Source organism: Notothenia rossii (assembly GCF_949606895.1).
Source record: "Notothenia rossii genome assembly, contig: scaffold_447, whole genome shotgun sequence".
Taxonomy (NCBI): Eukaryota; Metazoa; Chordata; class Actinopteri; order Perciformes; family Nototheniidae; genus Notothenia; species Notothenia rossii.
In genome coordinates, this window is record NW_027639538.1 from 2,380 (window position 1) to 27,128 (window position 24,749).

The window sequence follows — 24,749 nt, forward strand, 5'->3', positions numbered from 1 at the left end:
CAGAGATGTAGTTCATTGAGATGTTTCATCCAAAAATTCTTACTTCACAGTTTTAGGGCAAAACTATTTTTTTTACTTGCAAAATTATCTTTTAAATTGACAAACATCATATGTGTAATTCGTGGCACAATTCAAACGGGATCGAAAGATAACTTTTCTCTCTCCATTGACTTCAATACATAATTTTTCCGAAATAAGGTCCCATGGAGGTCCACCGGAAAGGGAGGGACTTCGCCTCTCTATTTTCACCCTATAGGGCTATGAAATGAGTAACACTAATGAAAGACTTGAAAGACCCACGTAAAATTGAAAGATAAAATGACATCTTTAACAAACAAAGTAAGAAGTATCTGACTTATGTCTTTGTCCACTGCACTGCCTCAAATGATCTCTTGTTACAGGAAGCTCTTCAGAGACAGTACATTATTTAAAAAATAAAAGCGTTTTGTGTAGCAGTAACACCAATGAAGTAATTTTGGGTGACTGACATTTATTTGATATTATTAATAATAATTTGCGTTTTTTTTTTACCATTTCAGTGTTATATTTAATGTATGTAATGTTATGTACATGTGAATGAGATTTATTTATTAAAAAATAAATCTTTTAAATGAAAACTAGGCTCCACTTCCATGTATGATCAAAGTGACAAGGCAGTTCCTTGAACTTGGTATTTTAAATCAATTGCAATTTATTAATAAATACATTTTTTAAATGTATTTATTTAGTAACATTGCAAAGACAATCTATTTATTCAACATATATAATTAATGTGAGTATTAGGTCAACGTCATGTATTTTGTTGTCTGCAAAAGTAAGTGACAGTTCTTCCACCATTTTTGTAGAATGAGAGATCCAGTCTCAGAGCCGTAACCGTATAGCAGATCCAGAGATCCAATTGATTGTTGATAGGGATTGACAAAATCCCATTTTGAATTATGGTTGTTGCTTTAAATAATGAATTTGTTGTGTATGGTTTCAGGCTGACATAAAGACGACTGTGTCCATAGAACTTGAAGAAAACCTGAATCATGAACTTTATGCTGTCAGGAAACCCATGAAAGAGACCCTTAGGGCTTTTGAAAAAAGTTAAGTTAACTTCATGTTTGACCGACTGCATTGACGAGAGATTTAAGAAGACCTTCCCGTAAGAAATTACTTAATAAACACATAAAACCCTTTGTAGGATAAATTGTGTTTTACAATACATTTAAATACATTATTGAAATACAAACTTGTTAAGGCCTTATGAATTTAAGCATTTCTTTTTGTTAATACGTTTTAGAAATGAAAGAAGCAGTGGACCATTCAACGGGGTCATCAATACGTTTTCACTTGGCAAAGAGAAGCTGATGAATAAAAAGGAGTGCGAAAATGTCAAACTGCAGCTGACATTTCTCAAGACAGAGGTAAAAGACCCTATTCATTAGTCCATTATCAGATATGTTTGTCCAGGCAAGGGAGACTGTAGTGGAAGGGTTAGAAATATAATTAAATATAATACATAATGATCAGTCAACATATTCATATACATTGTACTGGAATAACTCATGAACTGGAGATGGCTATGAAAAATTAACTGCAGCTGTAAATCTGACCCTTCCCCAAGTCATGAAGACACACTCAAGATTACAATAGCATATTCTGATTTTGGGCAAAGTGCACCCCCAGCTGGTGAACAGGTCCTATCAGTTTGAATAATGTACTGCTTTTCCAGGTAAAATCTGGAAAAAATAATAAAGGGAAAGATGAGACTTGTTTGTAACTTATTGATTTTAAAATATAATAATATCTGCTTCACATTTTGCTCTCTAAGGAAGAAAAAATGAAAACAAATCTCAACAAACTCATCCGTGAGTGTAAGAAAACGATCTACAGCAGCTTGACAACAACAATCAAAGAGACCATGACACCATGCTATGACAGTAAGACAGAAGATCCCTACAGACATAGAAATACACTTCTACACATTTTTTATCAATGTTTATCCACGACTTTTGGTCATCATTTACATTCAAGAGAAATTCAACTATGAACACTGCAACACAAACATACATGTCCAAACATTTTAATGATAAGTGATAAATTATTTTACTGCTGATTTAGTTGGAGATCCTGGAGGAACTGGAGAGCACGATGCAGGAATCAATCGATCTGTCACTCAAGACAGATGGTGTCTCCATCCCAGGTAAAGGAAATATAACAAAATCACAAAAAATAATGTGCATTTGAGTTATTGCAGCTTCCGGTCTTGGCTATGCGGCAGTCTCACACACACACATTACCAAATAAGGAGTATGTGGGAGTTCCCCTCGATTGCATTGGCTCTGACGGTTAGAAAGAGATGTCAATCAGCAAAATCGAACAAGGGGGGCCAGAGATAGGTCAAATCCAAATGACCTCAGAAGTGGGTGTTTTTTGCTAAATCTCTCTAAAAAGGTAAAATTTCATTTGTTTTGCATCAATCTTGATACAGGGTACTTATTATATTTTGTAGTTTGGATTCCTAAAGCTTTTAGTCTACCATCCCATCATTCAAGGGTGGTTTTCACTATAAGTAATTTGGACGGACACAATATTTTTTTTTTTTTTACTGTGTTCAATCTGAATTTACTTTAAAAATAAAAACATATATATTGATTCTTACACTTCTACATCCAACTCGAAGGTGTAACCTTGCTTTGAGAAAAAAGATTATTAATTTAACCCTTTTAGAAGGGAAGATATGGTCATTTGTTCTGGGAATGTCATTTTCGAGCCTGAGACCTGAAAAACAGGCTCGGGGCTTAATGGCAAAGAACTACTACAATGAACTGACCTAATGCCCAGATGATGATGCAATTCTTTGGTAAAACTCAATTTAAACATAATGTAAAATATACATATTGTCTGGATCAGCGGTTTTCAAAGTGTGAGGCGCGCCTCCCCTGGGGGGCGCCAGAGAGCTTCAGGGGAGGCGCAGCGTGAGACACAAAAGAACGAGAAAAAGAAGAGTAAAGTGACACTTGCCCACTTGTGGCTGTCTGTGGAGACCGAGTTCCTCCAACTCGCCAAAAAGGCTGTAAAAGTGCTCATTCCCTTCACCTACCTTACCTGTGTGAGTGCAGGTTTTCCGCATTGACTTTTATCAAAAGCAAGTACCGGTCAAGGCTGCAGCCAGAGGATGATCTGCGTTTATTCCTCTGTGGATCAAAGACGCAGACTCATTGTTCCCACTAAAGTAGGGGTGAGTGTAATAAGGAGGCAAAGTTGACGTTCAGTGTGTTACCGGGAGCATATAAGGATTTATCCACCATGTTGAAAATGTTAAAAAAAAAAATGTCTTGAGAACACGGCGTGCGGAAATATACGGGTCGTGCTGCAGCTAGATGTGCCTGTCCTCTGTAAGAAGGTGTCGGCGACTGACATGCAAGGAAGAACGGCTGTCCACAGGTTGTTCCAACTTTAACAACTGTATTAACTTCCAGGGTAGTGAATTGAACATGCAATTGTAATTGGGTGTGTGGTATATTTTCATGCACGGACACGCATGTTCCACAACACACAAACTAAACAACACTCAATTTTCCGATCGCTACCAGCGATCTTGTTATAATAACAAGTGCACGTTACTGATGCAATATGGTTGAGACCATTCAGGCTTATTCTAGAGGGGTGCAAGGAATAGTCCAAGTAGTGGTGGAGTTTTATACAATATGTTTAAAACATAAAAATAAAAAGGTTTTAAAAAGTTATTGTTTAATGTTTTAAGGAGGTGACGCTACTCAGCCAATCAAATCGGTGCAGTCAGCACGATAGATTCAAACACACACAGTCACAGAGACACGACAAGAGGAGAGAAACAGTCGGAGTAATTTCAAATGGCGGAAGGTAGACAGCGAAACCAGAGCATTTAATTACATTTTCTCTTACTGGACCTGTTTGAAATGCAATTGAATACCCCTGCATTATAGCAACAACAACAATAATAATAATAATAATAATAATAATAATAATAACAGCAATAATAATTGGGAGGGGGGGCACGGCTGTTCTTATGTTCTCTGAGGGGAGGCTCACCTACCCACACTTTGAAAAGCCCTGGTCTGGATTATGACCTGTTTTCTGAATAATACTAACAGTGCTTTTATTACAGTATTGATTAACCCGGTCAAGCAGCTGCAGTGCTTCCATGATGTGCACAGGTTAGTGAACCTGATGATCCAAACTGTTAACAAGTGTTTGTTATTAATGTTCAATTTCACAACATCAATCTTGTCTCTCTGGTTTACGTTTCAGGGTTGATCAGTGGAGAGTAACAGCTGAAGCCTGTTAATATACAGAGGATAAAAGACATGAGGCCTCTGGATTGGGTCTCAACAATTTTTTTTATCTCTGTTTACTTTGAGTGTTTTTTAGTGTTTGCATACGGGGCTGCCCTAATTTATGTTTGATGATAACCTTATGTTGTACAGTCTATTAAGATAGCGCAACCTGATCTCACCAGAATGCGCAATAGCGACCCCCACATCCACCCCACCCATGCTTTCGTTTGCATCAGCATTTTAGCTTTCATAAATATACTTTTTAATCCAGTTTTCAGCACACTTTTACTAAACACTTTAAATCTTGGTCCTTTTTAACCAACAGGCTTTTACCCTAGCTCAGGGAACAGGAGTTCTAGGCAGATTTATGTCCGATTCTAGGACGACAATCAGAGGTTAACACCTTAGTTTGTACCAATGTTTGGCAATGTAAGAGGACTTACAGATCGACTATGAAACTTTAAACCTCCGGAACTGTTTGCAGAGAAGATAAGGTAACTTTGCATTAGCTTGAAGCCTCACTGGCAACATTTCTATTGTTAGATAAACAAATAATTTTGCATTTGCTGTCAAACAGGTTCAGTACTAGGGTGCGGCTTTTGAAATGTATAATGAGTATGCAATCATGCTTTTTAATGTCACCAACGTGCTACTTACTGATTGGTCCCATAGCTTACCACCATTCCTATTAGTTATTTTTGTTTATTTCTATTTTCTGAAGCAGCAAAGCCACCCTATAAACATACTAATATCTCTTTGAAGCATGAAATGTGACATCCTTATTCAATATAGTCCAGTGTTGAATATTCTTTACAAATAACAACAGTAAATGTTAAAAGTAAAAGTTGAATCAGAGAGAGAAAGAACAATACGTCACGTCACGTCTGTCCCTCCGGTGCTAGAGCAACGCTGGCGTCTTGTCTGTTGACTGCCGCTTCTACCCCCGGACTGTTTCTGGATGTTTGTTTGTTTTGTCTACGGGTCTCTATGCTGGTTTTCGCCGATCCAAGGCTGCTCTTCACTCCGTTGTGCATCTCTCCAGCTCCGTTTCCATTCATAGGCTCCCTCACTACTGGACTGTATGCTACGTTAGCCATCAAAGCTAACAGCTGGCTCCACTCCGTCACCTTGATTACCCGGTCTGTATGCTACGTTAGCCACCGAAGCTAACAGCTGGCTCCCGTCACAATTGGACTACCTTATTACACCACTGGATTGTTTTTCCTGGCTCTGGGTGTGTTGATCGCTGCTCTGGACTCGGGTGAGTACGCTGTGTGTTTTGTGATGGTGATTGTGCCGACCTGGACCGACCTGTTGTGCGCCGTACATCAACAACAACAACACTCACTCTGTCTGGCTGCCCAGCCGGCGTTCTTGCGGGGAGCCTCCACTCCCCACCAGCTCGTCTACTGTTGGGTAGCTAGGTCCAGACATGGTGCCGCAGGGACGGTCTGGGGTGACCAACACCACACGCATCACTCACTCCAACACCTGGTCCACTGCTGCCTTCACATATCTCACTGCCTACCAACTCCTAGCCAATCAGTTAATAACCACTGCAAATACACTACCTTGGCTACTCTCATCTGCTGCTACCTTTCATCTGCTGCTTGGACTATCTCTCCCGCTGCTTCAGCCTACTACACCACCAACCTCTCGCCCTCTCATCTACACTGCTGCTGACCTCTACAGCCTCAACAACAACCATCGTCTCCCTGCTGCTACTGCCACCGCAGCTAACGCCGCTGGGATCCTCCGCCGACGCCGCTACATCCACCGGGGCGCTGGCCTCCCCCGCAACCGACACCTCCCTGACGGTTCACCCATCCCCTCACTCTGGACTATCCCCCACCCCCCCGCCATCCCCATCCACCGCACTGCCAACCTCAACAACCTTTGTACCCCCTCCCCTGCTCCACCATCCATCTCCCTCGCACTCCTGAACTGCCGCTCCCTCTCCAACAAATCACCTGTTATACACGAACTGCTACTGGACAATAACATTGATCTGCTTCTCCTCTGTGAAACATGGCAACAGCCCCTGGACTTCTACGCTCTCAACCAAGCCACTCCCTCCAACTACAGTTTCACTGCCAGACCCCGCCTCTCCGGGCGCGGGGGTGGTCTCGCTGTTCTCCACAAACAATCCCTACACATCACTGAACTGAACCTCAACCTCCCACCTATCTCATCCTTTGAACACCTTGCTTTCTCCCTCCCCAACTCTATCACTACTGTTCTAATCTACCGTCCCCCGAAGCCACACCCCTCTTTCCTCTCTGAACTGTCTGAACTACTCACCATTGCATCCTCTCTATCTTCCCACCTCCTACTTACCGGCGACTTCAACATCCACATGGATCAGCCCAATGCCCCCCTGACATCTGACTTCCTCTCCCTCCTTGACTGCTTCCACCTCACCCAACACATTGACTTCCCCACCCATACCAAAGGCCACATTCTGGACTTAGTCTGCTCCTCCTTTCTACCATTATCTAACCCCCAGCCCCTCCCCTTCCCACTCTCTGATCATCTCTGCATCCTCTTCTCCGCCCCTCTACCCTCCCCCCACAACCCCAAAAAACGCACCATCTCCTACCGCAACATCAAGGCAGTCAACCCCCTCACGCTCTCCCAGCTCATATCCTCTGCCTTCCCGCCCGACTCTGCCCCCTCTTCCCCTGACGACTATGCCACCACACTCAACTCAATTCTCTCTGACTCCCTCGACTCTCTGGCCCCCTGGAAAACGTCCTCTGTTTCATTCACCAACCCCGCCCCCTGGTACACCCCGGAACTCCGTACCATGAAACAGACCGGCCGTCAACTTGAAAGATTGTTCAAACGAACCCACCTCACCGTCCACGCCGAAGCCTATAAAGTTCACATCTCCTCCTACCGTGATGCTCTCCAAGCCGCCAAATCTGCCCACTTCTCCACCCTCATCGACAGCACCAACCGGAACCCCCGCATCCTGTTTTCCACCATCAATAAATTGCTCCAGCCACCTGACATCAATCCACCCTCCTCCCCTGACCTATGCAACTCCTTCCTCCTCGCCTTCAACAACAAAGTTTCACAAATCAACAGCTCCCTAACTGCCATGACCACTATCTCCTCCAACCCCCACGCCCCCCCTCCTCTCCCAGTCCACCCGCCCTTCCCTCCCCTCACTGCCTTCTCTCCTGTTGACTCCTCCCACATCCTAGCCATCATCACCTCATCCAAAACAACCACCTGCTTTCTTGACCCCCTCCCTACGACCCTAACTAAGGCTTGCCTCCCTGTCCTCATCCCCCACCTCACCACCCTCTTCAACCAATCTCTATCCCTTGGTCTTGTTCCCTCCATCTACAAACTTGCCTCCATCACCCCCATCCTCAAAAAGCCCACCCTTGACCCAGCCAACCTCTCCAACTACCGCCCCATCTCCAACCTGCCATTCCTCTCCAAAACACTGGAGCGTATTGTCGCCACCCAGCTCCACACCCACCTCCAGTCCAACAACCTCTATGAACCCCTCCAGTCTGGTTTTCGCCCACTCCACAGCACTGAAACAGCCCTGGTCAAAGTAATCAACGATCTCCTCTCCTCTGCAGACTCCGGTGCCCTCAACATCCTGCTACTACTAGACCTCAGCGCAGCCTTTGACACTGTGAATCACTCAATCCTCCTACAAAGGCTGCGCCAACAGGGTGTTGAGGGCTCCGCTCTCGACTGGCTCACCTCCTACCTCACCGACAGGCAACAATTCATCTCCCTCTCTGGCCACACATCCGCCCTCTCCCCAGTCACACAGGGGGTCCCCCAGGGCTCAGTCCTCGGCCCCCTCCTCTTCACCTGCTATCTTTTCCCCCTTGGTCACATTATTCGCAACCTCAACCTTGATTTCCACTGTTACGCCGATGACACCCAGATCTACATCACCACCAAATCCCCTCACAACCCTCCCCTCACCCATATCGAAACCTGCATCTCTTCAATAAAAACATGGCTGACTCACAATTTCCTTAAACTCAACAGTGATAAAACAGAGCTACTCATCATAGGCACCAGATCAACCCTCAATAAAACAGGACCCATTTCACTCACCATTGAGAATTCGACCATCACCCCCTCCCCCCTGGCACGCAATCTTGGCGTTATCCTGGACCCCACCCTCTCCTTTGACCCCCATGTCAGCTCCATCATCAAGATCTCCTACTTCCACCTCCGCCGCATTGCCAAAATCAAACACTACCTCCCCCCCCGTGCTGCTGAATCCCTCATCCATGCCTTCATCACCTCCCGCCTCGACTATTGCAACGCCCTCCTCACTGGCATCTCCTCCCATTCCCTCCATAGACTCCAAATGGTACAAAACTCTGCTGCCCGCCTCCTCACCCACACCCGGACCCGTGAACACATCACTCCCGTTCTCCGCTCTCTTCACTGGCTCCCCATCAAACAACGCATCATCTTCAAAACACTCCTCCTCACCTATAAAGCCCTTCACCACCTAGCCCCCCCCTACCTCTCTGACCTCCTCATCCCCTACAACCCCCCCCGAGCCCTCCGATCCTCCTCCACTCTCTCCCTCACAGTACCACCATCAAGACTCAAAACATTTGGCAACAGAGCATTCTCCAGATCAGCACCCCGCCTCTGGAACTCCCTCCCCCAATCTGTCCGCCACTCTCCCACACTGTCTACCTTCAAAACCCAGCTGAAAACATACCTCTTCTCCCAAGCCTTCAACTTACCCTACCCCCCAACCCACTGACATCACTCACACCCCACGCTGTATCTCTTATTCACCCCACGCTGCATCTCTTATTCATACATTCATCAACTCTTTCTTTCCTCTTTTCCATTATGTTGTCTTTTGCTCGTTGTCCTATGCTTGCTCCCCCCCTGTGTTGTCCTCTGCCTGTTCATGTAATGTTCATGTTCAATTTTCTTGTCCAATATGTTGTCTTCTGCCTGTTCACCCCCTTTCTGTACTTTTAATTTTTTTTGTAAGCGACTTTGGGTTATTGAAAAGCGCTATATAAATAAAAAAAAAAAAAATAAATAAATAAATAAATAAAAAAATACCAGGCATCACCCACAAATAATAAAACATATAGCATTTCCAACCTGCCACATTTGCATTATTGTTTCAGAAGTTTGTCTTTTTAAGGTCTGTGCAATGGTGATTAGGCTGCTGTTGATATCAGTATAAAATGTCAAGAAAAATCTTCTGACAAGTACATCTCCCTCTCCATGTGGCTTAATGACCTTAAACGTAGGCCAGATTATAACAAAAACATTTGTTAAACTGCATCCTTAGAAACCGCATGACCAGAAATATTGCTAAAACCATAAAACTAAATGAAAGCAAGTAGTAAAAAAGTATCTAGCTTAAATGTATGTTTGTGTAATTTAAACTTTAAAGGACTAAAACAAAATCACTTGTATCAAGACCCACAGCAAAGCATCATGAGGCCTTTAACCATCATGTACTCCCCTGCTGCTTCAGTCAAGGTTTCAGTGTAAATATCTAGAGCCTGGAAGATTTAAATTGAGAATTTATTGTGGTCAACAAAAACACTAGTTGGGATTTAAAAAATGATTGATTTTTCATTCATATATGAGAAATAGAGATAGATGATGGCTTATCTGGCTTCTTGTTATTTACTTTTTTTATCCTCACCGATTCTTATTGCAGACATGTATTTGATGTGGTATACACTCCAATAAACCAATACAATTCACTTGTATTGTTCTTGTTCTTGTTCCGCTAGGTTTGTGCTAACATACATTTCTATTGTTAGATAATCAAATGATTTCCCCTTTGTTCTTCCTGACTAACAGGTTCAGCACTATGGTGCAGCTTTTTTTTTATCATACGAACATAGCTAGTGTAGTGCTTTTTAATGTCACCAACGTGCTACTTACTGATTGGTCCCAAAGTGTACCACCCTTATAGAGACCTCATGTCATGTTTCAGAATTCTGTGAGTTGTTTCACATTCTAAACTTCTTAATTCTACCTTAAAAGGGAATAATTATACAAACACTTGACATACAAATACCCACATGATAAGAGAAAAGGACAACGTTAACAGGGAATAGGATAATGGCAAATGCAGTTCAAATTGCATTTAAAAAAAAAGAAAAAAGAAGGTTTACATAACTAAATCACACATGATTAATTCAGTGTGGGAGGAGTAACGTTCCACAACTCTCAGCGTTAAAAAAAAAGATTTTAAGTTTCGTTTTCTAGGTTGGGTTTGGCAGTTATTGGGATACTAAGCGAGAGACTTCTTTAACCTGCTTTTGGCTATAGGCTGTATGCTACGGCTATGCTTTGGAACGATTCACATTCTCTTTTTTCATTGTTAATTGTGTAAGTCGTGTTCTATATGAAATGAATGGTAATATACATGTTAATGTGTTAGGGTTTCTTGTGTGGTTGCTACCTTTGTCCCAGGCTCTTGAAAACAAATGAACATTTAATTAGTTTCAAAACCAACGCACGTGTTTTTGTTTGTTTTTGTTTCTGGGTGTGGCCCGCTGGTGTGCTCCGACCGACACACACACAGACAGACAGTAGAGCTGGCAGGTGAGGCAAAGTGGGGAGAAGAAAGTGAAGGTCCCTGAAAAGTGGAGGGGGAAACAACTCAACTCGACTCTCACGCTGCCCGTCTTATTAACCATGCTTTGAGGGTGAGGGTATGTGCTTTATGCTGGGTTAAGATCGTTTAAATACACCTTGTTTATTTATTTATTTCCTTTGTGTTTACAGGTTTGCTGTTTCCGCTGAAGGTCACAATTGCTGATTTGGTAAGTTCCAAAATGAACTGTAGGCCTATTTTCATGTACGTTTAAAAAGGAATGACAAACCCAAAATTGAGACTTACTCTACTCTAATCTCAAGTGATAATATACATCTAGTTAGGTACCCAAATGTTGAGTAAGGTCATTTAAAATATTAAAGTTAAATGAGAACAATTATTTATAAACAATTATTTATTATTTACTGGGCAAAGTGTAGTTGTGAAGAGGAGACGAGAGAGAGGGCAGCGTATAGCGATAAAAAATAGTAAAACTGAAAGAAATTGAATGAAGTTGACAATCTACATTTTTCAGCTTTGTTAAATTCATTTTATGTGATATATTTTGTTGATCTTCTGGGTTTTGCCTATAGGCTATTGCTCTTCTGGATCGATTGATATTGTGACCTCTGTGATAAGTGTCTGTCTTATCCTTATATTATAAAAAGCACCAGAAGCTTACACATCTAAGTTGTTCGTGCCCCACCACTTTTGTATAAAAACGCCACTGATTGTACAAGTAAATAAAAAATACAAGACTGCACTTCATTAATAGGTTCAAGGTTTAAGGTTTTTATTTGTCATACGAACATAGCTACAGTGTAGTTATGACGCTGAAAATCTTATGCCACAGGCTCATCAAACAGTGCAACACAATAAAACAGATAAACAGAAAGATATAGTGCAGGTAAATAGTAAATAGTAAATAGTAGATAGAAAAAGAAAAATAGTTTCAAAAAGGGAAATAGTGCAATAAGAGTCTATATGCAAGTTATTGGAATATGATATATTAGATAAATAGATGAATAATTTCTAAGTAGCAGCCAGATGAATATTACTGTATGGATGTTGTTTCCACAGTTCAGGGTTTAACAGATGTTGCTTCAACAGTTCAGGTGTTTAACAGTCTCATTGCCTGTGGGATGAAACTGTCCCTGAGTCTGGTGGCTTTAGTCCGGATGCTGCGGTAGCGCCTGCCAGACGGCAGCAGACAGAACAGTTTGTGACTGAGGTGATGGGGGTCTTTTATAATCCTGATGGCCTTCTTCCTGAGCCGCTGGGAGTAAAGGTCCTCGTTGGAGGACCATTGTTCTTAGTCCCGCCCACATGTTCCGGGTGTTACAGCCTTTGAAGTCAGATTCCACCTTGTCTTTGTATTGTCTCTTTGCACTGCTGATAGCTCTCCGGAGTTCATATCTAGAATTCCTGTACTCCTCCAAATCTCCAGCTCTGTGCGCGATAGTGCGCGCTTTCAGCTTGGTACACACCTCACTGTTTATCCAGAGCTTTTGATTCGGGAATGTTCGTACAGAAACCTTCAGTACGAAGTCATCGATGCATTTCCCAATGTAGCAGATGACCGTGTCTGTGTGTGTGTTGATGTTGCTGTCCTCAAACACACTCCACTCCGTAGATGCAAAGCAATCCTGCAGAGCTGAGTCTGACTCCTCACTCCATCGTTGTAGTGTCCTTGTTACCGGTCTGTCCCGTTTAAGTTTCTAGCTGTAAGCAGGCAGCAGCAGCAGTGAGATGTGGTCTGATTTGCCGAAGGGAGGGCGAGGGAGAGCCTTACTGTATATCCATGTCGAAAAGGGGAATACACATGGTCCAGTATGTTTCCCCCTCGCGTCGGGCAGCTGATGTGTTGGTAGTACTTCGGCAGGACCTTCTTCATGTTAACAGTGATAAAATCCCCGGCCACAACGAACGCCACCTCTGGTCGTGAAGTCTCGGTCTTGTCGATAATATTGTTGCATATAAAGTCAATCCTCACATCTGTATGTTTATTGCACAAGAGCTACTGGTGGCAATAATTGCTTTGTCATTCCAGGCATCTCACTGTTGTAAGAGAGACATTTGCTTTCAGTTGTCATGACTTACTAATTACTAATTTCATTGTATATCTTCTTGTTTTTTCAAGTTCCTTTTGGGTTGCCTGACATGGCCGTGAAAACGCAAGCCAACTTGCGAATTATTCTGAATCCCGATGACATCAGGAAGCTAGTTCTGCCTAATGGAATTCCAGAGACAATGGCGCTGCTTACTGATGAAGTCAGGAAAGTGTGTGAAATAAGTGGAGGTTTTAGAATGCAATTTCGAGACAGAGTATTTGGAGATGAACTGGTCAACCTGACATCCACTGCTGAACTTCAAGATGCGGCAACTGTCAAGGTCATCCCAATACCTGATGATGGCGTCCAAGAATATATCCTTACCCCCTGTGAAGAAGCAGTGTCTGCTCAATCAGACAATACTGACATCTTGTCCACACCCTCCAGCTCAGTCTCTACAAGAACTCGTATGTGGTTGAAATTATTGAACTGACATAAAAGGCCAACCTCGTTCAAAGATTGCAATGCTAGTGACTGAACTGCATTTTTGTAGCTTAATTGTTTCGGCCTCTGTATGTTTAATTGAAGTTAAAAAATAATGTGACATCACAGATTCTGGTAATGCTACTTAAACTCTTCTTAATGGCTAATACATGATTATCTGAAGATGTAAATAAGAGCTGCAGAAAATATTGTTGAAGTGTTTAAGAATGTAAAAAAAAACAAGTTGACATGCAAGGCATGCATACAATCTAGTCTTTTATTAAAAGGCAGCCTAGTTTAAACGCTGTCAGAAAGTTTTAAAGTTAAATGCTATTGCATTACATACATCAATTTTAAAGGAGAGATATGCAAGCTAGTTTAACATGTTCATATGCATATTTGTTGATGTATATGGCTACAGGAGAGTTTTGTAAATGTTTTTTTTTTTTTAAAACAATTCAAAGTGATCTTGATTTACTTTATACTTTTTCTTTTTTTTACATAAGTGCAAATTGGTTGCATAATTTACTCTATTAATTTTATTTATTTATGTATTTATTTTTAATAAAAATATATTTATGTATTGCATTTTATTATAAAACAGAATAGGTGATGCATATTTGAAAGACATCCCACTAAATGTTAAGGTATTTTGAAGAGAATATTCCTCTTCAAAATCTAATTTGTTTACAGTAAACAAAACAAAAATCAGTATTGTATTAATGTACATTAGATAAAGTTTTTGCTTCTTATTAATATTTTTTTACTTAACTCAACTTAATTTTTTAAGGTAAATACATTTATTTGGAATAAACTAAAAATAATTAGCGATTTTTTTTAAGTTGGTCCAAAGTATCAATGTTTTCAGTGTACAGATATTTGCAATTGGTTGACATTTATTAATTTAATTTTTTTTTCAGATAATGAAGTTGACAAGGAAAGTCTTTACCGTCCGGAAGATCAAGAAATTGCTGACTTGATTCCCAAAAGTGGGACCAGGGCCAACATTAAAATATAGACTCAAGTTGTTAATATTGTATGTCTGCATTTTTACACAGATGCTGTTTTTCTTTTCTAACTAGGAGGAACAAAACACAGTACACCCGGAAACATCTGAATCTTCTGATGAAGTTAGTTGAATGCAGTTGAATTCACTTTTTATATTGTCATTGTCTGTTCAACATTTTACATGGCCACCAAGAGTATTTCTTTTATTTGCAATGTAAATGGTAGGAAGCTGTTTCTGCTCAGGTAATGATTACTTTAAATTGACCATGCTTGACTCAATCCTTCATGCATTGATATTTGAAGCCTCTTGACAAAGTCACCTTTAACTGAAGAACTGTGAACTGTTTCATTTGTTCATAGTGCTGTTCATTCAGTAAAAAGAATGCTGAATGTGATCACTTGATACTGATAGCCATTTTTCAAGTTTACATTATTTTGCATAGAGTTTTGAATGGGAAATTAAATGCAAATGTAGGTGTGTGTGAATTGTGACGATGTGAGAGGACAAAGAGTCAAATGTTCATGTCCATCCTCAGGTTTATCCATCCACCAGCAAAACAAATTATAAAGGTGAGATACAAAGTGTTTATTGATATTTTCAAAAAAATAATAAACCTGCTTTATCTAAAAAAAATTGAGACACATTTTTTATTTTTTCAAAAAAACAAGGAAAGAGGAAGTTGGATAACCAGGGTGAGTCCAGCCAATCAACTGCCAGAAAACAACCGCGTGTGGATATACAAGTTACAAAAAGAGGTATTTATATTGCTTTCGAAAATAATAGAAAGTAGGATTAATATGTGTATGTATATGTGTTTAATGTTTTATTGTTCAGCAAATGAACTTACATATATGTAGCAACACAGGTCTTATTAAGTTATAATGGCCTTAAACTGGAAGATACTTGCCATAGTATATACATGATGACAATGATACTCTCAGGTATTCTTGATTGCTTCATTGGGAACATCTTAATGGATATATTGGTTATTGGTTCCTGCTGAATAGTTCTTTAATTTTACTCTTACAGAAAAATTCATTCTGTCTGAAATGAAAGAAATCATGACAGGGGTCCGTCAGAAACTACCTAACCAAGACAACAAGTTCAACAAGTTCCTGAAGTAAGTATTGGTGTTTTCGAGCAAGGAAAAATTGTTTAAAGAAACCATAACCTGTCAAAATTATACAGCACTGAGGACACTGTTGTGATTTGTTAAAGTCTAAAAAAAATTAAATCCAAAAATCTGTCGGATGATAGTATTATGCTTAAATAGGATGTGCGTACACGCAGATGGATTTCTTCTTGATTTTGACACAAACTTTTAGTGTTTTTAAATGTTTTAATTCGATCAAAAACCCATATTCAATATTCACAGAAATAAAATCAAGGAATTGGAGACAGGAGACAAGACGGAGCAGGTCGGCGTCTTTGGTAGAACGGGGGCTGGAAAGAGCTCTCTGATAAATGCCGTCATTGAAGAGCAGGGTCTCTTGCCCTCTGGAAGCATCAGTGCATGTACCTCAGTGATAATTAAAGTGAAGGCTAACAAGCTTAACCCAAAGTACGAGGCAAAAATTGAGTTCATTACAAAAGAGGTAAAATAAGCTAAATATGTTTGTTAACTTAGAGCTATTTCAACTTTTATGATGAAGCTTAAAAAATACATATATATGCTGACTACACAACATGCGTATATTAAAAAAAATGTTTTAGGAGTGGGAAGAGGAGTTGTGGACCTTGAAACATTCCCTTGGTGATAACGAAGATGCTCAAGACAGTGTTGAAACACTGTCACTGCTGTATGGAGAAGAATGGAAAAACGAAACTGCAAACCTCATGGATAAAAAATATTTCAAAGACATTCCTGAATTTCTCAATTCCGGAAGTAAGAGTTTGACAAGGGATACAGTAAGTAAGATTAAAACCTATATCATTTCATAAAACAAGCTCTTGATTGGCGTAGTTTAACGATAGACTCCAAATGCAGACGTAAATTCGGTATGTACTCAGAAACATGGGCGTGATCAATTTGGGCTCTAATAACAATAACTACAAAACCATATCTTCTTTATGCATCAAAGGAAATAAAATGTTTAACGGGAACTAATTTGCTTGCAAGAACCTCCTAGATAATTTAAGGCACTACCAGCTTTACATTTAAAATCATGTTAACATTTTTAAACATAATTGTTCCCTATTGCCAACATTTTAACGTAAGGTTTGTTACTTTTTAATTTAATTCAGATTTTGTTGTTACAGTGATAGGGTTTGAAATTGACTCTTTTTTTAATGTTATGTATAATAATTCTTTAACACAATCTTTAAAGCACTTTAAAGTTAAAGTTTGTTCATGTAAAATATATGACCTTGCATTGCCTCTTATTTTATATCTATTTTAGGCTAAAGATTTATGTTCAGCATTTGTCAAATACACACAAAGTGGGTCAAAAGAGGTGAAAAAGTGGTATTGGCCACTGGTGAAGTGTGTGACCTTCAGGGTGCCGAACAATCCTCGTCTCCAGCACGTCACACTTGTGGATCTTCCTGGAAACGGGGACCGTAACAAGAGTAGAGACACGATGTGGAAAAAGGTGATTTATCCACATGCAATGCTGATTATTGTGGAAGGTTACACTGACAATGTAACCATTATTATTTGCTGTATTCCCCTCCAGGTTATTAAAAGTTGTTCTACTGTGTGGATTGTGGCTGAGATAAATCGAGCAGCCTCAGAAAAAGAACCCTGGGAGATCCTGAAAGAATCCTGCAGCCTCATGGGAAATGGTGGCGAGTGTCAGCAGATTCATTTTATCTGCACCAAGTCTGATCATATTGGAGGTTCAGATGATCAGTAAGTGGTTTAAGATGCAAAAGTATACAGTTAAATGTAACATCCAATTTAGACCCTGACGTTTGAGACCGAGATGGCCAAGAGGAGAAACCATGGAAACATTGATTACGTTTATAGGCAAATTAGTATCCTGGTTTTGATCATATTCAGGGATATAATGTGCACTTGAAACAGGATAAACCAGGTTATTCATGATCGTAACAGTGTCCATGTTTCTCAAATGTCTGCATGTGTGTCTTGATTCCTCAACATCTCAGCCATTTATTTCTGTCTTAATGTTGTTGCTTCACAAGCACTTTGTGATCCTGGATTAAGCTACTCCATGTGATCACTGGTGATTGAAAGCAAGATCGAGATGCGTAGTATGATATCCTGGAATGTGTATGAAGTTTATGTAATTCTTCAAATACAAATCTTTTCATATAGTTCAGCAGCTGGTGTTCGTGCTCGGATACTAGAAAAAAACAAGGAAGCCAAGATAAAAGTGAGGGCAGAATTCAGCAAACTAAAAGAGGTTAAGGTGACTAATATTGAACACAAATCAAACACACATATTGTCAAAACGGCAAACCTGCTTTTATATTGAAACTTGTTTGTTTTTTCAGAAACAATTCAGTGAGGAGTGTTTCGAGGTTTTCACAGTGAGCTCTGAAGAGTTCTTGAGAAAGAAACATCTGGATCCAGATGACACAGGTGATTCAAGTCTCCATAAGTGAGCCCGGATGACAAAATTGTTTTATCTCCTCCAATAAATATGTAGAAATCCTAATTGAGAACATTTAAGAATGTAATATAAATATGTTACAGTTTTTACAGAAATTCCCACACTTCAGAAATACCTGCAAGATCTCAATAACAGGCACACTGAGACATTTAATTATGTGTCTGGAGCTCGCGGGATTCTCTCTCTGATTCAGGGAGCCAGCAGCAGAGAAGGGGTAAGATCAAGTAACAACATCTTTTCATTATTAGAAAATTATAACATTCATATACTGTAAAATAAGTAAGCTGCATACATTAACATGTTGTGTAAAAATTGTAAAGTAAAAGACAGACTGTTTACATGTAATGTCACCTGTACAGCCAACAAGGTATTGGATTTGCTGAGTTTGTGTTGCTTCAGAGAGAGGATGCATTGCTACAGTTTTTAAAGGGTTTTGTACTTGTTGTTGATGGGGCTTGAAAAATCCCATATTGAATTATGCTTGTTTTGCTTTAAATAATGAATTTGTTGTGTATGGTTTCAGGCTGACATAAAGACGACTGTGTCCATAGAACTTGAAGGAAACCTGAGTCATGAACTTTATATTGTCAGGAAAACCATGAAAGAGACCTTTACGGCTTTTGAAAAACGCCTCAGTGAGGGGGTTGAAAAATCAAAAAGTTCATGTGAAAAAGTCTTAAAGTCGGTCCTATATCCTGTAAGTATTTAAGTTATAATTAAATCAAAACAACTGATTGCTCTTAATATGAATATGTCTCTTACAAAATTCTGTTTTGTTTCAGACAAAGAATGGTAGTGCATTTCACAGGTCATTGAAGAGTGTAGTTCAGAAGGGTGGCATCCACAAAACAACAAAAGGCAAATTAATAAACATCAATATGAAATTAACTTCATGTTTGACCGACAGCATTGACGAGGGATTTAAGAAGACCTTCCCGTAAGAAATTACTTAATAAACACATAAAACCCTTTGTAGCATAAATTGTGTTTTACAATACATTTAAATACATTATTGAAATACAAACTTTTTAAGGCCTTATGAATTTAAGCATTTCTTTTTGTTAATATGTTTTAGAAATGAAAGAAGCAGTGGACCATTCAACGGGGTCATCAATAAGTTTTCACTTGGCACAGAGAAGCTGATCATTAAAAAGGAGTGCAAAAATGTCAAACTGCAGCTGACATTTCTCAAGACAGAGGTAAAAGACCCTATTCATTAGTCCATTATCAGATATGTTTGTCCAGGCAAGGGAGACTGTAGTGGAAGGGTTAGAAATATAATTAAATATAATACATATTGATCAATCAACATATTTTAGTTGGAATGCTGATAGAGCATTCCAACTATCTGTTATGCTACGCACAAAATTCTTTATTATTCCGTCGGGTTATTTTGCGCCTCTTCTTCTCCCACATTCCACATCGCAGGAACTCCGTTCAAACATCAAAACGTTCAGCTCGGTCGGGAAATGATGGCTATTACTTTTCTCATTCATAACTTTCACTTTCACACATCACATTTTTTACATTGACGTCAAAGGAGAAACTCTTCAGACTTGAAAAATCTTCATGCGACTTCAACTGCTAACTGCTCCTTCATACTTTCACTCAGAAACCTCATTCCAACTTTAAAATGTTACACATCTTTCTGACATTATTATACTTTAAACATTGTTCAGACCTTGGTAAAGAGACCTTCTTCAGATTGTAACATTAGTGTGTATTGAGCAGCTCGTTAAGGTGTGTGATCTCAAAGCTAGATTGGAGGACAGCTTGAAATTCGCCTTCACATATATTTTTTTAAACCTGCCATAATTCCCAAACCCTAAAATCCTGAGACAAAATTTGTCATGACAAACGTAGGAAAACATCTCGTAGTTTGAAAAATGAAAAGAAATTAAGCAAAAAATAATTAAACAAAATGCCTCTTGAGGGCATGAAGTGACAAAAACGTTCAACATGTCTCCATTAAAGCCAATTGTAAATTCAAGCTGATCTTTACTCACAGCATTAGCCGCACACCTTTAGTTAATCTGCCAAAAGACCAAATTGTTAACCCGAAAGTACACAAAAAGCACACTTCAGATGCTCAACTTCCTTGAGATGCTTCACACGTTTCAATTTCACCGATATCTGTTACGGTTCTTCAACAAAACGTTCACATGTAAGAGGTTTATCTCTCATTCAGAAAAATGCAAATGCTCTCCTCTCACTGATTACTGCACATCACCATGGAAACCTTTGATATCTGGATACGTCGTTAGCTCAAATATAAACACCTGTGTCATGGAACACGATGATGTCATAACTCCAACTGACATGCTCAGAGCAGCAGACTTCAGATATTGGTTAATGGTCCAGCCTTCAACATGTCTATGTGCCATTAGTGAGTTTTCCTTAAAAGCTGTTGCCATGGCAGCGTTGCCGGCGAGGGATGCGTATCCCTCGCCGAAAAACACGATATTGCTATAACTCCTATGAAAATTGTGTGCTAACAGTCCAGCCGTGAAGACATCTATTTGACAGTTTTAAGATTTCTTCAAATGCCATTGCCTTGGCAACACAATGCTCACTATGAAACACGGTTTTCTCACAACTTCAGTTAAAATGCTCAAAATGGCCCAAAACTTCACAGGTTTGGTAACGATGCAGCCATCAACACATCTAAGCGTATTATGGGGTTCATCAAATGCCGTTGCCATGGCGACAGATCATTCGCCATCAAGTTAGTTCAAAATTTTGCAGTTCAAATATTCTGCTGCTTTTCCAAGCCTTTTTACTTTCTTTTCTTCTCTCGTCACACATTCAAGCCCCCAGTGTTCATGTAACATTTCAATCTAAATTCTTCACTTTCTTCTTACACATTACATTTCAGCATAGCAATTCAGCATCAGCTTTTCAGCATAAAGCATTCCCACTAGCAATTTCTTCAGGAATTGCATTCTCTAGTCATATACATTGTACTGGAATAACTCATGAACTGGAGATGGCTTACAAAAATTAACTGCAGCTTTAAATCTGACCCTTCCCCAAGTCATGAAGACACACTCAAGATTACAATAGCTTATTCTGATTTTGGGCAAAGTGCACCCCCAGCTGGTGAACAGGTCCTATCAGTTTGAATAATGTACTGCAGGGGTGCCCACACTATTTTGGCTGGTGAGCTACTTTTGAAATGACCAGCTAACCGAGGTCTACCAACCAAAAATAAAAACCCAAATTGCAAGGGTTGCTGAATAACACGTTTTATTTTTACATGGGATAACTACAATAGGGCTGCAACAAACGACTAATTTGATTATCGATTAATCTATAGATTAATGAAACGATTAATCGACTATTCGGACTACTACTGTGTGCCTTGCACAATTTCTCAAACGCTCTTATTTAGCCATCAACTTTTAGATTTAGTTTGAGGTTGTTTTAGGCATGTGGAAACTAACAATGAAGACAATAAAGATGAATACTTGATTCAAAAATACATATATTTTAAATTAACTTAACAAATTGTGAACAAAATTAACATTGCTTTTTATTTGAATTAAATAAATAATATTTCACATCAAAAGAAACAACAATGTTTTAACAAATCTTATTAAATAATCTGATGACAGAACTGGAAAGAGAATAGCTGAAACTTTAACAAAATAAATAACTCAGTTACCTCTAATCATTAACCCATGTTTGTATAATGTAGTTAACTCCGTGTGTTGCTGCTAGCATACATAACACCTGACGTGGAAACGTTACTCGTGGATGGGGCTACAGAGCTACTCGAAAGACAGTCGAACCCGGTGCATTCCTCCGTCTGAATGTGGTGCATTTTTGCAAAATGTTTAGACAAATTGCTCGTGTTACCGCCCTTACATGCTAAACACTTTTGGTGACGAGCATTGTCCACCTCAAGACGGGTAACATGTAACCACACCTTGAAGCGCTTCTCTCCACCATCTCCTCCGTGTGTTGCTGCATGTAGCGGATGCGTGTGTGTAAACTGCCCCGCCCCCTTGCAAACAGACGGGGGAGAGAGAGATCTCTTCTGGATTGGAAAGATAGAAAATACACCGACCATAGACGCATTTGTTTGTCTTTTTGCATGTTAGAAACGAGTTGGCGACACTAAGACTAAGAGATAATGTTTGTGTAGCAATAATACATGACCTTTCTCTTTCTCAACTCGCTACTCGGAGGGAAGTCGCTGTCATATGCCTTGTGAACACTCCGATAATGCCTCTCCACGTTACCTTTCTTTGGCAGAGCGACGCTTGCTTTACAAAGGCAAATAACCTTTGAATGTGACATCACAAAAAAAGATTCTCCCTCCCATTCTGTGTGGAAGTGGTATGTCTTTAGCTTTTTGCTCGTTCCCGCACTCATTTTGTTGTTTGTCTCTCCCGGCACTTGACTGATTTTGTATCGCTTTGCATTCTGGGTTAACAGACTGGAAAGCAATAGGTCGCTTTTTCTGTCAATCAAGTCAACTCCTGAATTAAGTGGCAGGGAGGCCAAAGGAGGAGGGATCAAAACCTGTTTTGTCTATTTTAACGGAGCTGGATTTTTTTTAATTTATGAATGACTCGCGATCTACCAGCATTGCCCCCGCGGTCGACCGGTCGACCGCGGTCGACGTACTGGGCACCTCTGATGTACTGCTTTTCCAGGTAAAATCTGGAAAAAATAATAAAGGGAAAGATGAGCCTTGTTTGTAACTTATTGATTTTAAAATATAATAAAATCTGCTTCACATTTTCTCTCTAAGGAAGAAAAAATGAAAACAAATCTCAACAAACTCATCCGTGAGCGTAAGAAAACGATCTACAGCAGCTTGACAACAACAATCGAGGAGACCATGAAACCATGCTATGACAGTAAGATAGAAGATCCCTACAGACATAGAAATACACTTCTACACATTTTTGTGGTGCAACATTTTTATGTCAAAATCTTTTTGTTTTATGTACTGTAGGAGCAAAACTATTTAAAGGACATGGCATGCTGAACAAAATGAGGGGAACTATTGAAAATCATGTACGTCGTTCAAAGGACGTCATGTTTGATCAGGCTAAAAGCACCATGATGAAACAGCTCAGAGACTTGAATGTTTGTCACATTTTATATTTCGTCATACAGTAACAATTCTTCACTTAAACATGTTAGGCTGCACGTATCAATGTTTATCCATGACTTTTGGTCATCGTTTACATTCAAGAGAAATTCAACTATGAACACTGCAACACAAACATACATGTCCAAACATGTCAATGATAAGTGATAAATATTTGACTGCTGATTTAGTCGGATATCCTGGAGGAACTGGAGAACACGATGCAGGAATCAATCCACCTGTCACTCAAGACAGATGGTGTCTCCATCCCAGGTAAAGGAAATATAACAAAATCACAAAAAATAATGTGCATTTGATCGTAATGAAGAAGTCGATACATTTCCAATAGTGTATTAAATGAATCCACTTGTTTGAAACAATCTGTTTTTTTTTTTTAGATGTAAGTGAGCAGCTTAAGATGGTAAATAACTACTACAATGAACTGACCTAATGCCCAGATGATGATGCAATTCTTTGGTAAAACTCAATTTAAACAACATATACATATTGTCTGGATTATGACCTGTTTTCTGAATAACACTAACAGTGCTTTTATTACAGTATTGATTAACCGGGTCAAGCAGCTGCAGTGCGTCCATGATGTGCACAGGTAGCTGTTAGTGAACCTGATGATCCAAACTGTTAACAAGTGTTTGTTATTAATATTCAATTTCACAACATCACTCTTGTCTCTCTGGTTTACGTTTCAGGGTTGATCAGTGGAGAGTAACAGCTGACGCCTGTTAACATACAGAGGATAAACGACATGAGGCCTCTGGATTGGGTCTCAATTAATTTTTTTATCTCTGTTTACTTTGAGTGTTTTTTAGTGTTTGCATAAGGGGCTGCCCTAATTCATGTCATTTTAAAATCCTATTTAAAAAAGCAGTTTGATGTACAGTCTATTAAGATATATCTCCATGTCAATAGCGACCCCCACATCCACCCCACCCATGCTTTCGTTTGCATCAGCATTTTAGCTTTCATAAATGTACTTTTTAATCCAGTTTTCAGCACGCTTTAAATCTTGGTCCTTTTTAACCAACAGGCTTTTACCCTAGCTCAGGGAACAGGAGTTCTAGGCAGATTTATGTCCGATTCTAGGACGACAATCAGAGGTTAACACCTTGGTTTGTACCAATGTTTGGCAATGTAAGAGGACTTACAGATCAACTATGAAACTTTAAACCTCCAGAACTGTTTGCAGAGAAGCTAAGGTAACTTTGCATTAGCTTGAAGCCTCTCTGGCTTTTGTCCATCAAGGAAACTGCTTTATTCAGTGCTGAACCAGCTTTACTCTCTGGGTCAGTTTGTGTTGGAGAGGAGGAGGCCTCTGGGCACTTTGCCATGGCCATAATGGCAGTGAGTAGCTATGCTGTCTTTGATTTGTTTTGAATGATATCCCCCAGTGAAAAAGTCCTCACTATGCCCATGTATCGGAGAATAGATATTGGATCTCAGCCACTGCTGTGATGTCACAGAGAAGTTTTGCTTTTAATAATTTAACATTTATTTTGTCTTTTTCATACATGTATTTACTTTTTTGAATCTGTTTATATTCTGTTTAGCATTGTTTGATAAGTTTAGGCTGAAATTTCAATGAATTAATTAAATCCTCAACATTGATCACTGCGCTACTGTAGGGT

General features: G+C 39.7%; 1 protein-coding gene across 8 annotated transcripts; it reads left to right on the forward strand.

Moving 5' to 3' along the window:
• The first annotated feature begins 3,190 nt into the window (after positions 1 to 3,190).
• On the forward strand, positions 3,191 to 24,741 carry LOC307027702 (nuclear GTPase SLIP-GC-like). Of its 8 annotated transcripts, none has more exons than XM_079695991.1 (24): positions 3,191 to 3,226; positions 10,870 to 10,993; positions 11,073 to 11,110; positions 13,022 to 13,399; positions 14,336 to 14,545; positions 14,960 to 14,993; positions 15,093 to 15,179; positions 15,454 to 15,544; positions 15,800 to 16,019; positions 16,138 to 16,332; positions 16,824 to 17,015; positions 17,100 to 17,275; positions 17,702 to 17,795; positions 17,881 to 17,968; positions 18,083 to 18,213; positions 18,523 to 18,696; positions 18,782 to 18,936; positions 19,075 to 19,198; positions 22,759 to 22,867; positions 22,966 to 23,099; positions 23,295 to 23,376; positions 23,502 to 23,580; positions 23,665 to 23,713; positions 23,814 to 24,741. In XM_079695991.1, exons 8-22 carry the CDS (start codon positions 15,474 to 15,476, stop codon positions 23,552 to 23,554), a joined length of 1,998 nt encoding a protein of 665 aa, XP_079552117.1. In that variant the 5' UTR covers positions 3,191 to 3,226; positions 10,870 to 10,993; positions 11,073 to 11,110; positions 13,022 to 13,399; positions 14,336 to 14,545; positions 14,960 to 14,993; positions 15,093 to 15,179; positions 15,454 to 15,473; the 3' UTR covers positions 23,555 to 23,580; positions 23,665 to 23,713; positions 23,814 to 24,741. The 8 variants fall into 8 exon arrangements, with proteins under 8 accessions (XP_079552117.1, XP_079552115.1, XP_079552116.1 ...); XM_079695989.1 differs by lacking the exon at positions 3,191 to 3,226 and adding an exon at positions 5,188 to 5,565; XM_079695990.1 differs by lacking the exon at positions 3,191 to 3,226 and adding an exon at positions 5,188 to 5,565 and having other exon boundaries at positions 10,874 to 10,993.
• The last annotated feature ends 8 nt before the right edge of the window (positions 24,742 to 24,749 follow it).